This window comes from Sylvia atricapilla, chromosome 11 (genome assembly GCF_009819655.1).
Source record: "Sylvia atricapilla isolate bSylAtr1 chromosome 11, bSylAtr1.pri, whole genome shotgun sequence".
NCBI classification, from domain to species: domain Eukaryota; kingdom Metazoa; phylum Chordata; class Aves; order Passeriformes; family Sylviidae; genus Sylvia; species Sylvia atricapilla.
In genome coordinates this window covers 18,499,177-18,513,290 of record NC_089150.1, presented here as the reverse complement: position 1 = coordinate 18,513,290, position 14,114 = coordinate 18,499,177, and the positions used below count along the sequence as shown (strand labels likewise).

Below are 14,114 nucleotides of genomic sequence, written 5' to 3'. Positions count from 1 at the left end.
AGACAACGATGAGGCCAGCAGTGGGGACAGGAACGGGGACAGCGACGGGGGCAGGCCACAGCCATGGCAGGGATGGAGCTGTGTGTCCAGCCGGCACAACCAGGGCCGCGGTCACCCCCCCGCGGCAGCAGCCCCGCCATGCTCAGCGCTGTGCGGGGGGCGCTGGGCGAGCAGGGACAGCGGAGCGGTGCTGGGGACAGCTCCGAGCTGGCTCGGGGCCCCCCGCCTGAAAGAGCATCCCCCGGACAGCTCCAGCATCAGCATCAACATCCCGGGACAGCTCCATCCCGAGTGTCCCGGACAGCTCCATCCCGAGCATCTCAGCTCAATCCCGAGCATCCCGGACAGCTCCATCCCCAGCATCCCGGGACAGCTCCATCCCGAGCATCCCGGACAGCTCCATCCCGAGCATCCCGGACAGCTCCATCCCGAGCGTCCCGGGACAGCTCCAGCCCGAGCATCCCGGGACAGCTCCATCCCGAACATCCCGGACAGCTCCATCCCGAGCATCCCGGACAGCTCCATCCCGAGCGTCCCGGGACAGCTCCATCCCGAGCATCCCGGACAGCTCCATCCCGAGCGTCCCGGGACAGCTCCATCCCGAGCATCCCGGGACAGCTCCATCCCGAGCATCCCGGGACAGCTCCATCCCGAGCATCTCAGACAGCTCCATCCCGAGCATCCCGGACAGCTCCATCCCGAGCGTCCCGGGACAGCTCCATCCCGAGCATCCCGGGACAGCTCCATCCCGAACATCCCGGACAGCTCCATCCCGAGCATCCCGGACAGCTCCATCCCGAGCGTCCCGGGACAGCTCCAGCCCGAGCATCCCGGGACAGCTCCATCCCGAACATCCCGGACAGCTCCATCCCGAGCATCCCGGACAGCTCCATCCCGAGCATCTCAGACAGCTCCATCCCGAGCATCCCGGACAGCTCCATCCCGAGCATCCCGGACAGCTCCATCCCGAGCATCCCGGGACAGCTCCATCCCGAGCATCCCGGACAGCTCCATCCCGAGCATCCCGGACAGCTCCATCCCGAACATCCCGGACAGCTCCATCCCGAGCATCCCGGACAGCTCCATCCCGAGCATCCCGGGACAGCTCCATCCCGAGCATCCCGGACAGCTCCATCCCGAGCATCCCGGACAGCTCCATCCCGAACATCCCGGACAGCTCCATCCCGAGCATCCCGGACAGCTCCATCCCGAGCATCTCAGACAGCTCCATCCCGAGCATCCCGGACAGCTCCATCCCGAGCATCCCGGACAGCTCCATCCCGAGAGTCCCCTCGGGCACTGCACCGTTCGAGGCAGTGATAGCAGCCCCGTCCCGCCTTGGTGGCTGCGAGCAGGATCGGGCACTTCCATCCCCCAAAATATTGATAAATCCTCTGCTATTACAGACCCCCACACCGGGTTATGTCAGAAATCCTCTTGAGGAAAGGGAGTGCTGAGTATCTTCAATCTGTTTATCGTTGTAATAAGAATTATGGGTGCTTTTTATTTGGGAATATTTTGCATCCTCTTTCCCCTGAGTTTTGGGGTAATTACTGGGTGTAACATAAAACACATAACTCAGCCCTTACCCTTTTATCCAACACACACACAATCACAACTTCTCTTGCTGCTGAGCTTTACAGGCCACATGGAGAGTGCTCCAGTACAGGTGCTCCAGTAATAAACACGGTAAATCCATGCTGCAACTTCTTTAAAGTTAAGAGTTTTAATGAAATCCCGGGTACTAACACTTCCACAGTTTGAAGTTTACACCTCGGAAGATAGAACTGCACAGGATTCTTTAATGAAATAGAAATGTACTATAGAATGACAGAATCAACAGGGCTAGTAGGCGATGGTTGCAATTTAAACACCATGGACACACCGGGGGAAAAATTATATGTACAGATAAATTATATTTTAATATTTGTTACATTCCTGTTCCAGATTGAGGGGAGGTTGTATAAAAACACCCCCTCTTTGGACACACTGGTTCCTGTACAGCCTCAGGGCCTGCCTGTTGTCCTGACAGCATTCACTGACAGGGATGTCAGTGACACAAGATCCTGTTTAGAGTGTCTGTGGAAAACCTGTTTTCTTATTGATGAAATCTGATTTCTGTTCCAGCTCTTTGTTTCCTGGCGCAGTCTCAAGGTTTACTTACAGGTTTTAGGGGCTGATTCTGGTAGTAACCATGGCTCTCAGACTCTTCAGAACAGTTGCCCACTCTGGTTCCTCTCACTCTCAGAGGTTTGGGTGAGTAGCAGGAGCCTTGTTCACCCACCCTGTGCACTCTAAAGATGTCATGGCTATACAAAATAAATTATATTTCCCCTCCACACACTTTATTCACTTTGAATCTGCTGGTTCTTCCCCGTGAGAAAACTTCTCAGGGTTTTTTTCTGGTGGAGTTTTATTGTTGGTTGATTTTTTATTTCCCGCTTTACATTGTCACCACTATGCTGCCAAAAGCTTTTTAAAATATCCACCATTCTGAAATGCAATAGTCAGAGGGTTTTTAAAACATCTTTTTAATCCAAATCTGCACCAAGGCAACTGGCAACTGAACTTGGTGGAAGAGTCAAAAACTTGGATTTTGATGCAGAACAAGCCAAAACGCAGAGCTCTCTGTGTAGCACTGCTGTTACTGTGAGGGAAAACTCTGTTCAAAGAGTGGCAGTAGATATCACAGGGAGCTTGATGAGTTTAATAGCACATAAACCCATGCCTGAAAAAGAACAAATGGCATTTTTTTTGGTCCATACTACTGTTTGTGACGCTCGAACCCCTCACAGCACTTTTGTGAGGTAATTCAACAAAATTGTGTCTCATAGAAGGTGAGAACAGTGAATTGCTGGCATGTTAAATGACAGGAAGGCTCAATACCAAAGAAGAGAACACAACAGCAATCTGAAATCCAGTTCTGTTCCCTACCCCTGAAAACAAAGTGCTGAAGGAGATCAAATTATTTACAATTAGCTGTGTTGACAGACTGAGAGAAGAAAAGGAGAGGAGGAAGCATCCCAAGGTGCAGCCTTTCAGTGAGTTTCATTAGACACTCCAGTGAATTCTGTTGCTGCTGCAATGGCCCTGGAGCTAAAACATGTCAGCTTTCTATTTCTGCTCTCCCTGGCTCCTGCCCGGCCAGGGTGGCAGGAGTGCAGCTGAACCACCTGCAGGTGTGACAGAAATGACACAGGGTGAGGCACTGTAGCCCTGATTCCGTGCCTGAGGTGTTTTGGTTCTCTGAAGTTCTTTTCCCGAGGAATTTCCTGTAAACAGGAGAAATGTTTTTGTAACTGTAACTTTGTTTTCATTCCTTTTCCTAGGAGGGATTTCTTCTCGATGTCCCTCTGCTCTGACAATGTGAGGGAAAAGGTTTTGCCTTTGTGTCACCAATCAGATTGGTCTGTGTAAAATAGAAGAAAAGGGAGACACATCCCAAAAATGAAGGAGTCATTTTCAGCCTTCTGAAGCTCGGGGTCTGTGTCGTGGTGTAAAACAGCACCAAGACCCTGCCTCCCTCATGGCCCCCAAAGGACACAGAGGCAGCTCCAGCCTCCCTGCCCAGCCCAGGCTCTCCCTCTGGGACTGATGGACATCAGCAGGGAACACAATTAACCAGAACTGGGGTTTTGGTCAGGTGGTCATTTCCTGAATGATGGTTGTGTTCCTGGAGGAGCAGCACCAAAACTTGTGCTGCGTTCGACATCCTCTGTGCTCAGCAGTCCATTAAATGTTATCTGGAAACCCCATGGCAATTTATTTCATAGATCATCACTCATTAATGGCTAGACTTTTACCTCGGCAAGCTCTGAACAGGGAGGAATTCCTGCTGCAGAAGAGGGGTTGTACTCTCATGGATAATTCTTGCTGAGATGTGAGAGGGAGTTCAAAACAAATCCTGTGTGTGACATGAGAACAGCCTGCAACAGAAACAGGCAGGTGACAACACACATGAGTGACAGGTCAGATAAATAATTCCAGGTGATAGAATTCTCTCTCTTCCAAAACCTGAAGTGATGATAGCAGCAACAGTTATCTTCCCATTTCCTACTAAGACAATATCTGATTTTTTTTTTCTGGTTCAGTATTTTCTGTACTTTACTCCTGGTTAACATTTTTTTAAAAAAAAATATTTTATTTTTTAAATACCTTGCTACAAATACAAATGACTTTTGGGCAATTTAAAGCCCAAATACTGCTGCTCTTACTCAAACTAATCTGTAAAGGTAATCTTGCAGGTATTTCAGAACTCAAGCCACAGAAATCTAAATAATTAATTTTCAATACAATTTATTTTTAAAAATTACAACTATTACACATACGGACTGAAACAGGATAGATAAAGGTGTGCGCCACATAAATTTGTGTGACAATATAGATATAATAAAATATATATAGATATACTGTTTATTGGCATTGTACATCTGGGGGAATGCAGCAAAAAACATGCTCTGCCCATATCACCTGCTGTACTTCTTGTGTTTGCACTCTTTTGGGTTTGAGACCACAGTATTTATTGTACTCTTAGAAACAGCTGATTTATTTCTTCTCCTCTCACTGAGCTGTTCCTCCCCCACGCTTTGCATGGCAGAAAAATCAGCAAATGGACTCCAAGCAGTGAGACACCCCCAGAACCTTGCAGAGCAATAAATACTCATATTTTTTTGAGCAAACTCTTTGCAAACTTCAGGTACCACATGGGGAGAATCCCATCAACAAAACTTGGCCATTTCTCAGCCTGGAGGAGAGGCAGCATGGTGAAAAGCAGCAAAGAGCAGATGTTCTGAGGCACAGAAATCACCTGGATTAGAGTGTGACACTGGAATGCCACGAAGGCAGCAGAGTGAACAGATTTCTAACAAACAAGAAAATACTGATTCTTTATAGGCTCTCGTTAATGGGTTGCTGCTGGTTGTGGCATGTGGATATTTAAGAATAAAACGAACAAGGAGTACTGTGGGAAATGCCCTGGAAATACTATGGCAGTGCTGGAGAAAAGGGATGGGAGACAAAAAGGAGCAGAGCTGGGGCTGGAGTCACACCAGCTGCATTTCTGTGCTTACACAGTTTGGGATTCTTGGCCTGTCACACCTGAAGGTTTTCCTAATCTGAGAAAACCCCACGACAAAATAACATTTTCATCCTCCAAGCAGGAGGTTAAACAGCCCTATAAGCATCCCCTGATGATGAAGAAACCTGCCAGGTAAATCACAGATAATCAATTTAATCAGCACAGAAGTGGTTTGGTCTGGGTTTTTAACGTTTTCCTCTTGCAAATGTTTTGTTCACATTATGAAATTGAGAGTGAGAGTGTCCACCCACTCTGAATCATATTCTGATTGACCAAAGGATAAATGTGAGATCAACTACAGCACAATTCTGTACTGCAAAATAAATCCAGCACTGGCTGCTCATAAAACAGAAGAAAGCACTGTAAACCACAATTTGAGCTGAGATGCAGCAAGCAAATACGACATTTAAGTCCAGTTTGGTCATCACAATAAAACTCCAATTTTCTTTTAAGATGACTAATCAAAGATGAATATACATTCGCCCAATTAATTGCCTGCTTTAGTGACCACAAATGAACTTGGAATACCACGTATGTGAAAAGCTGATAAGTGTGACAGGCAGAATGAGCAGAGGACTGAAGGGATGAAAGAGCACGAGCTGAACAATCAAATTGAAAAAGTTTAACGTTGTGCAATTCCCATGATTTTAATGGGCAACAAGGCAAAATGGGAAAGGGTTTGCCTTGTCACCCATTGAAACCCTGTGAGCTGGGGAAGCTGTTTTTCGGTGAGCAGCCAAAAAAAGGTCCTCTCCTCTTTCTACAAATACACAGAATTTGCAGAGATTCTCCTTTACAGGCACTTAAAGCCTGGATGTCCTCACACAGAAAGGCCAGGAGAGAAGGGACACTCCCCTTGCCTTGGAGCTGATAACCCTGGGCTAAATCCTCCATTTAATCTGTGCAAGGGAGTGCACAATAAAGGGCGATTTATTTGCTGTGAGCAGGTGGTTTCCATTCTGTGTTCAGCCAGAATAACTCCAGTACCAGCTGAGGAAACTGAACAGTGCCCAAACTCCTCTGTGGTGAATTCTGGATGGGAGTGAAGCCCTCAGTCACCCCTCGTGCCCTGGAACACTCCTGTGGTTACACCACCACCAATCTGTGCCCATCTGAAGCCCTGCAGCTGCTCCAGCTGCCCCCTGCTCAGAGAACAAACCATTTCTGGGAGTCACAATTTCAGCAGACAATGGAGAGAGGCCTCTGTTCCAGCCCAGCCTTGCTGGACTAATCCCAGCCTCAGCATCCTGCAGCACAACCTTCAGCACATCTTCATTCTGCTCTGGGGTGCAGAAACACACCAGTAATCAGCTGGACAAAACATATGTGGCTGGGTGCTCCCTAGAAGCTGATTTTCACCCTGTTCCCAGTATAAAAATGTCTGGAAACAGCCCTAAAAGCTGATTTTCATTATGTCCCCAGTTAGGAATATCTGGAAACAGCCCTAAAAGCTGATTTTCACCCTGTTCCCAGTATAAAAATGTCTGGAAACAGCCCTAAAAGCTGATTTTCACCATGTTCCCAGTTAGGAATATCTGGAAACAGCCATAGAAAGCACGGACACAATCTCCCCAGGGTATTTGGGTGTTGTGATGAAGACTGGTGCAGCACAGTGACGTGTCTGTGTGAGGCTGGGAGCTGGGATCATAAGGCAGTTGTTGCTAATGTGCTGTAATTACTCTGAAAACTGTCACAGCAGGTTTGAAATTTTATCAGTCTCATGAAGTGCCACACTCAGAGACCATGAATGAAGGGAAACGGAAAGAAATCTCCTTCCCACTCTGCTCTTGGAGATCAATAGGGCTGGAAGATGCAGGGGCAGGACAGAACAGCAGATTTAGGTCCATATGAAGATTTGAAGGTCACAGAAAATTAGGAAAAATTCAAAGTTTTGGGGTGTTACCATCATTTTGTCGTCTGTTCAAATGACTCTGAGGGTGATTGTGCTTTAAGCACCGGATTCCTCTGAGCCATTTTAGAGTCTGGGGTTTAATCCTGGTTATTTGACGGATCTGAAAGAGAACAAGAGGGATCTCAGGCATCTGGCACTCAGAAATGCTACAAGGCTTTTTAAAACCAGTGCAGTAATCACCTCTCTCATCCTTTACAAGACTGCTGTTCCCATACTTTCCAGTATATTTATTTATTCCAGTTTATTTATTGAAATCAAATAAAACTACTGTATAAAGTGCATAAAATAAGTTACATTGCTCCTGCTTACAGGGATTCATAGTTAAGCTTTTTAAAATAACAAAATAGCTTATTTTTGAATAATAAGACAGGTGATGTTTTATTTTACTCCCCCAACCTTTTCTGTGTGGGATTTCCACAGTCAGTCACTGACCTTTGCTTGGCTGCAGTTCCTTCTCAGCTGTTCCCTTTCACACCTTGAGATCTGAACACACAAAGCAATTTGCAGTGGTCTGGGATGAAAAACCCACAATTTTTCCCTGTCCCTTCACAGAGTAAGAGTTACAGCTCGTGAGTGAAGGCCAAACCAAAACATGGAGGAAAAATGTGAAATTAGAGCTGAGCTAAGAACGCCTAAAGTAGATTTGTTCTTAAAGCGAGGTCTTAGCACCCATGGAAAACGCATTTATTGGATTTCTCTGCTCTAGAAACACGGGCACAGCTCCAAAGGTGAGCTGCTCTCTCTGCCATCTGCCAGGACCAGGGGAGATGCCCAGGCTGGGCTCATTTCCCTGCCCCAGCAAAGAGGTAAAGAACTAATTTGGACAACTGGCAGGAGCTCTTCCAGGAGAATGCTGGGATGAGAGAGGTGCCTCCTCCAAGAGCAACAAACAGGTACTGGATGTGTAAACACAGGGGTCTCTTCCACAGCAGGAACCCTAAATGATGCTTACCTGTGAGAGAACATCAGTTTTACCAGCTGGGAAAGTTTCCGGGGAGAGATTTTTATTTTTTTTTTTTAACGCCTAAAATTTGGATTTCTAGAATAAAACTCTTTGTCCAATATGCACGGCAATTCTAACTTCCTTAAGTTAAAGAAAGGCCCCTTTCTTAAGAGGGCTCAGGTTGCTTTCCATAAGATGTTTCCTCCCATACCCAAATCTATGGATAAATAATAATACTGAATATAAGGCAATGAGACTGACAGGAAAAGTGCCTGCACTTTGCAGGAAATCTTGATTTATCACAAAATTTGGCAAAGTGCTTGAAAGTGATTAGCTAAATTTATGTGCCATTAATATGGATTTCCATGCCAGTCTGCGTATTTTTACAGAATATCCTGTGTGGTGGTTCCATATACAGGCAAAATATTCAAATTCAGGCAGAAAAGTCAATAATTCAGCTTGGCTGAGTCACTCTTTCGGAGCAACAGTCCCATCTCAGTGGGAAAAAAAAGGGATCAGTGAAGCTCATGCAGGAGCTGAGGGCATCACCAGCAAGGAATAGCACCAAAACCAGCCCCCAAAAGCCTTGCATTGGGAGCACCAAGGTCACCCAGGAATATCTTTATACACATTTCAGGAATATCTTTGTAAACAGTCGTAATGAGTGCAGAAAATAGAGCTGATGATGCTCAGAGGCAGAGCAGGAAAGGTTAAGTTATAAAAATAGAGCAGTTTGCTGCACACTGTCGGAGTTTCAGCCAGTGAAATCAGTGAATTAACCCTTAGATCTGATGTCTCTGTCTCCAGGAATCCTTTATTGGAGGTTCTCTCAGCCCTCAGCTCATCAGTGAGGCAGCAGAGCCTTGTGTTTTCTCCAGGAACGAGGCTGAAGGCTCACAAGTAGCTCTCATTACAGCCCTTGGGGATCAGAGGGAAAAAAAAATAAAAAGAGAAAATAAGATGATGAATTTGGTCATCTGAGTCACCTGGCTTGAGTGGTGGCACCGTGCAGCACACAGAAAGCTTCCCAGATTGGGTAGATTATTATTACAGATAGATTTTATAGATTATTATATTAATATAGTAATATAGGACTATATATTAACAGCATAAAAACCTCATCAGACAGACTGAGTAAAACCCTGTCAAAAAACAAAGAGAAGTCACTTTTAAAATATGTATTTTATCAGTAAATCAGTTTTCATACACTCAGCCACCAGGAAAATTTATTCTAGAGTAGAGAATTCCTTTCCTAGGAGTATTGATCAGTATCTGTGTTTTTAACAGCTGCTTCCCCGTGGTTCCTTCACATTTTGTGAGAGCTCTGGGCCTCTGGCACTGGATTGTTATTTATATTTGAGGCTGTGCATCACTGCAGTGCTGCATCATTTTGAGCTCTGAAATGAGCCCGTGACACATCTGGAGCACCTGGAATGTTTCAAACACACGAACCCTGCAGTGTTTCCCGGCCAAGGGGCTCTCCTCTCAGAGGGATGACAAACCCACCGAGGCTTCCAGAGCTGCCCCACACTCTCACAAGTGTTCATTTGCAAGTGGCAGGAAAGAGTTTGAGTTTCACCCCTGAACGTTTAGGGAAGAAGAACCTGAACCATCCATGCTCCTCTCACCATAAGTGGTTCCTGGACAAAGGCACCTGTTGGAGCCTTAAGCTGTTCCTTAAGGAATGTGGCTGTTTTCTGTTGGGCAGCAAAGGCAAAAACCCCTCCTGGATCGCTGAATAGTTAAGAGAGAGCACAGAGATTCTCAGGGCTCTTTTGGCATGTCTTAGCAGGTACAAGGAACCTCCCTGCACTGTGCATGGCTTTTCTTGTTTTGTACAGTTTGCTGTTGGAATTCTAGAAACTTGGACTGTAAGATTTTAGTAGATGGAAGTTAAAATAGAGGACTTAATATTTTGGTTTGTTTTGGTGTGTTGTTGGTTTTTTTTTAATTATTATTTTCTGCTTTAATTAAAACCTTTTTGCTTTTCCAAGACACACCTGATCATGCTGCCTCACTGATTTTTCGTGAGCCATTTTTGGGAGGCTGCTGGCAACCCTCAGAGCTTGATGCACCTTTGTGGGGTTCATAGAAACACTGGCCACATACAGAATTATATCACTGATTATATTAATCAGTGCTCAGAGTTGTGTGGTGTGAAACAATCCAGGAGAAGCAAATAGCTGCGAGGAACAGATCTTTGTGTTCCTGCTCTGCTCTCCCAGGCCACCAAAATCTGCCTTTTGCTGAATTCCCCAGTCACTCCCAGGGCTGCACATCAAACACTGATAAAAACGATCTGAAACCTTTTCTCGGGGTGAAGAGGGTTCAGCTGTGTGGGGCTTTTGGGAAGAAGGTTAGCAAAGATGTGTCTGTGTGAGAATCCCCTGGGTTTGGCTTTTAATTGCTGACAGACAGACAGACAGACACAAACTGCAACCAGCCTGCTGCTGCTGCACCTGCAGGTTCTAACTGGAATTGAATCACAGCTTTGCAAGGAAGTTTTGGTTTTTTGGGTTTTTTCTTTGGAGGGAATGACAATATGACAGAAGAGCAATATTAATATTATTTGCAAAGGACATGCAGTGGAGCAGAGTGAGCATTGCCCACTGTCAGTGCTCCCCTGTGCATCCTTTGCTTTTAGATCCACCCACTTGAATTGTGGATTTTATTGTTAACTATTTCTTGCAGCACAACCCAGTGCCCTTGGGAGGGGAAAAAAGCAAATAAAGACTTAAAAAAATAGCACTCCCTTACTGTGTAGAGTCGTGTTCTGCCGTTTGACAAATCTTTATGGAGCCAAATAACAAATTTTGGTCAATGCTTTTGAATTCCATGAGGAGGAAAGTTTGGTTGAAAAAGAGAAGAGAAGGTTATTTGGGTGACAGGAGGAATCTGCCACTTTGTGAGGCACCTAAATGAAAAGTCATCACATCCTGTAGGTACAGAGGCAACACAGTGTGAGGTTAAAACCTGCAAGCTGAGCATGTAATCAATAATTTCCACAAAGATTGCTCAAACTTTGCAGAGGAAAGCACCTTTCTTTATGTCAGAGAAGTGATTTTCACATTTGGGACAAACTAGAGTTGAGGGGCATTAATTTTATATCAGAAATCTGGTGAGAGCAGCTTGGGCAGATTGGTGGTGACCCCTGCAGCCCTGCAAGACAGACACACAACCAAAACAATGTCAATAACTGGGCTGGAGTTCGCAGAAAATCCAAAATAACTGATTAGAAAGAGAAATATTCTCTTGTTTCAGTAGATGCTGCTCAGACCAACCATGATGCATTCACTACCTGTTATTGACTTTGGGGATGCTGAGGGTAAGATCCATATCAAGAGAGTAAGATATATGCAGATATATGTTTTTTCCAGGTTAATGCAGTTAATTGGGCTGAGCTTTCATTTAATTAATTACTAACATTTATTTTTAATTAAATTATTAAAATTACATTATATTGTATTGTATTGTATTATACTTGTATTATAAATATTAAATTATGATAATTGCATATTATACATTATATATTATATATAATACATTACATATTATATATTGTACATTGCATATTATATATTCTATATTATGCATTATACATTATACATTATAATATCTATATTGCTTTTAATTATATAATGTATTACTATTTTATATTATTTCATTATTATACTTGTTTTAATGATTATATTATATTAAAATAAATATTAAATTATTAAAATAATTATTAGCTATTAAACGCTGCCTTCAATGCCACAGCCTCAATGCCTGCATTTTCAGGCATCTGTTTTGCAGAAACCTTGAGCCCGCAGCTCTGTTTCACTGAGCAGCTGATGTGTCGTAGCCCAAAGAGACGAAATTTCCAGCAGATCCACAAAAACATTCGTGCACCATCATTTGCAATGCGATATTAATTGTGATCCCTTGTAAAGCATTCAAAGCCCAGGTGAGAAATTGGAATTGTTGCCAAGCAGAGGGCTCAGTCCTTGTGCTGCTGCCTGCTGAGAGGATGGGATTGTTCACACCACCCTCATGAAAAGGGCTTTTTTCTGCCCTTGTTCTCCCAGACCAGGAAGCAGCAGGATCACACTGAATTTTTTGGTTCACACGCTTGTATTTCAGGAACAGAAAAACAAACATCAGTCCTTTCATTGCACTCCACAAATACAGAAGGCATTAATTAGCAGCCCATTTAATAATGCCCAGCTCCAATTGTGGGTTATTCCTCCTGGGTTTGTTTTCCAGGTGCCTTCACCAGGTGCCACTCACTAAAAACCTTATTTCTCTGATCACAGCTTTGGTCTTCCTGGCAGGAGGGGAGGAGAAAGGCACAGAAAGCCAAAACAATGTCCAAAAGAATCACTCTAGGCTGAGGTGTGATAAAAAATTGGGAGTGAGTCTCAAAGTTGTCATCAATTGTCAAACACGGGGGAAACTGAAGATCCAAAGCCTCCATTTAAAAAAAAAAAAAAATTTAAAAAAGGATCTTTAAATGAACATGTTCACAAGTACATCAAGGTAATTAAAAATAATTCTTGTCATTGATTTTGCAATTCTAAAAACGTCTCCAAGGTTCCTCAGGACACCTGTTCACACAAGGGGCTGAGGGAAAAACAAAGCCACAAAACATATATAAAAAGCTTTTTGAAGGGAAAACTGATTTACTTAAAACTCCCTTTTACATTCAGCTAATCTCCAATAAAAACTGCATCAAAATGCACATTGACAGATAAACATCCTCCAAATGAGAGAATTAATGACAGATTGGACAAAACCCAGCAGAGTCTGCACTTCAACTCTCTATTCTACTCCTGCAATTTCTAATTTATTATTATTATAGTTTATTTTCTGCAGCCATACAACAGTGCAAGCAGAGGAATGGAGAAGATTTAAATTATAAAGCATGAAATGATCAAAATTTTAATATTATAAAACTAATTGACTATATTTTTAAAGTTACAGCAGCTAAACCAAGTGAAATAGCAGAAAATCTTTGAATTACTCGAAAAAACCCTGCCTCAGTTTCACTCTACTTTCAGTGTTGTTTCGTTCCTAAAACAGAAGAAAAATTGTTAGGATTTAATGGAAACTTCTATTTAAATAATCATTTTGCATTTAAATAAATTAACTTTGAGCATTTTGCATGGCTTAAAGTTAATTTATTAAGTTAAATGTTTGTGGGGAGGCAATACATAGAAAAAAACCCCTGCAGCTTTACAATACATCCCTTTCTGCCCTTTGTTCACAGACCAGGCCAGTTTTTAAAAAAGCAGATTGTTTTTTTAGAAGTTTTGCCTCATTTTTTCCTGACCATTTAATTGTCACTCATATTTTAAACAAGCTAATTTATTGGATTTCAACTGAATCTTCACAGGTTTTGTCTCCACACACAGAGCATAACTTAGGGAAGAAACACATCCAAACCTGTTCCCATTTTCTTAATTAATAATAAAAAAAGGAAAATAAGAATTAATAGGAAAGCAGGAGTGGTTCCTGTGGCAATGGTTCCACAGGAGAATTTAAGAGATAAAAAAATAAAAGATCCTTGGTAGAAAGACGCAGATTCAGGGAACATTTCTGGGCCAGTCACAGGAGTTTTAGGGGCAGGTAAAAATCAAAAAGAAGCCTCATTGTAGCAGCAGAATTTTCCTGAAATGAAGCTGCACCTCCTGAAATCCAATCCCTGCCAAATTCAGCCCGTGCTGAGGGACGGATGGTATTTAATGTATTGATGACTACATCTGAAAGCAGAATATTCCTGAAGTGCTGCAGGAATACGTTGGACAAACGGAGCTGTATGAACACATCATGGGTCTGCTGCTGCACCTCTCGGCTCCCCCCTGCTGCCTCTGCTCTCCTCTTGTGTGCCAGCACTAAAATAGCAGAATATCTGGAGAAGTGATTAGTTCTGAGGCCCCTTTAATTAATTATAACCTGCAAACACCAGCACAACAAACTCAGCAAACAGACTGCCTAAAACCTTGTCAAAACCAAGGATAAGTCATTTTGAAAAGAGATGTTTTACAAGAAAATCAGTTTTCAGACACTCAACGAGGAAAAACAGAAACAAAGTGAGTTCAACCAAAGTTTGAAGATAACATTTAAAAATAAAATTAATTATTTTAAACTTATAATAATTTTATTAATGTAGCAATTGGGGGGGGGGGGCGGGGGAAGAAAGG

General features: G+C 43.5%; 1 protein-coding gene across 1 annotated transcript; it reads left to right on the top strand.

Annotated features, from left to right (window-relative positions):
• The first annotated feature begins 72 nt into the window (after positions 1-72).
• Positions 73-1,320, top strand: LOC136366196 (proteoglycan 4-like). The gene has a single exon (XM_066327094.1). It carries the CDS (start codon positions 73-75, stop codon positions 1,318-1,320), a length of 1,248 nt encoding a protein of 415 aa, XP_066183191.1.
• Positions 1,321-14,114: the final 12,794 nt, after the last annotated feature.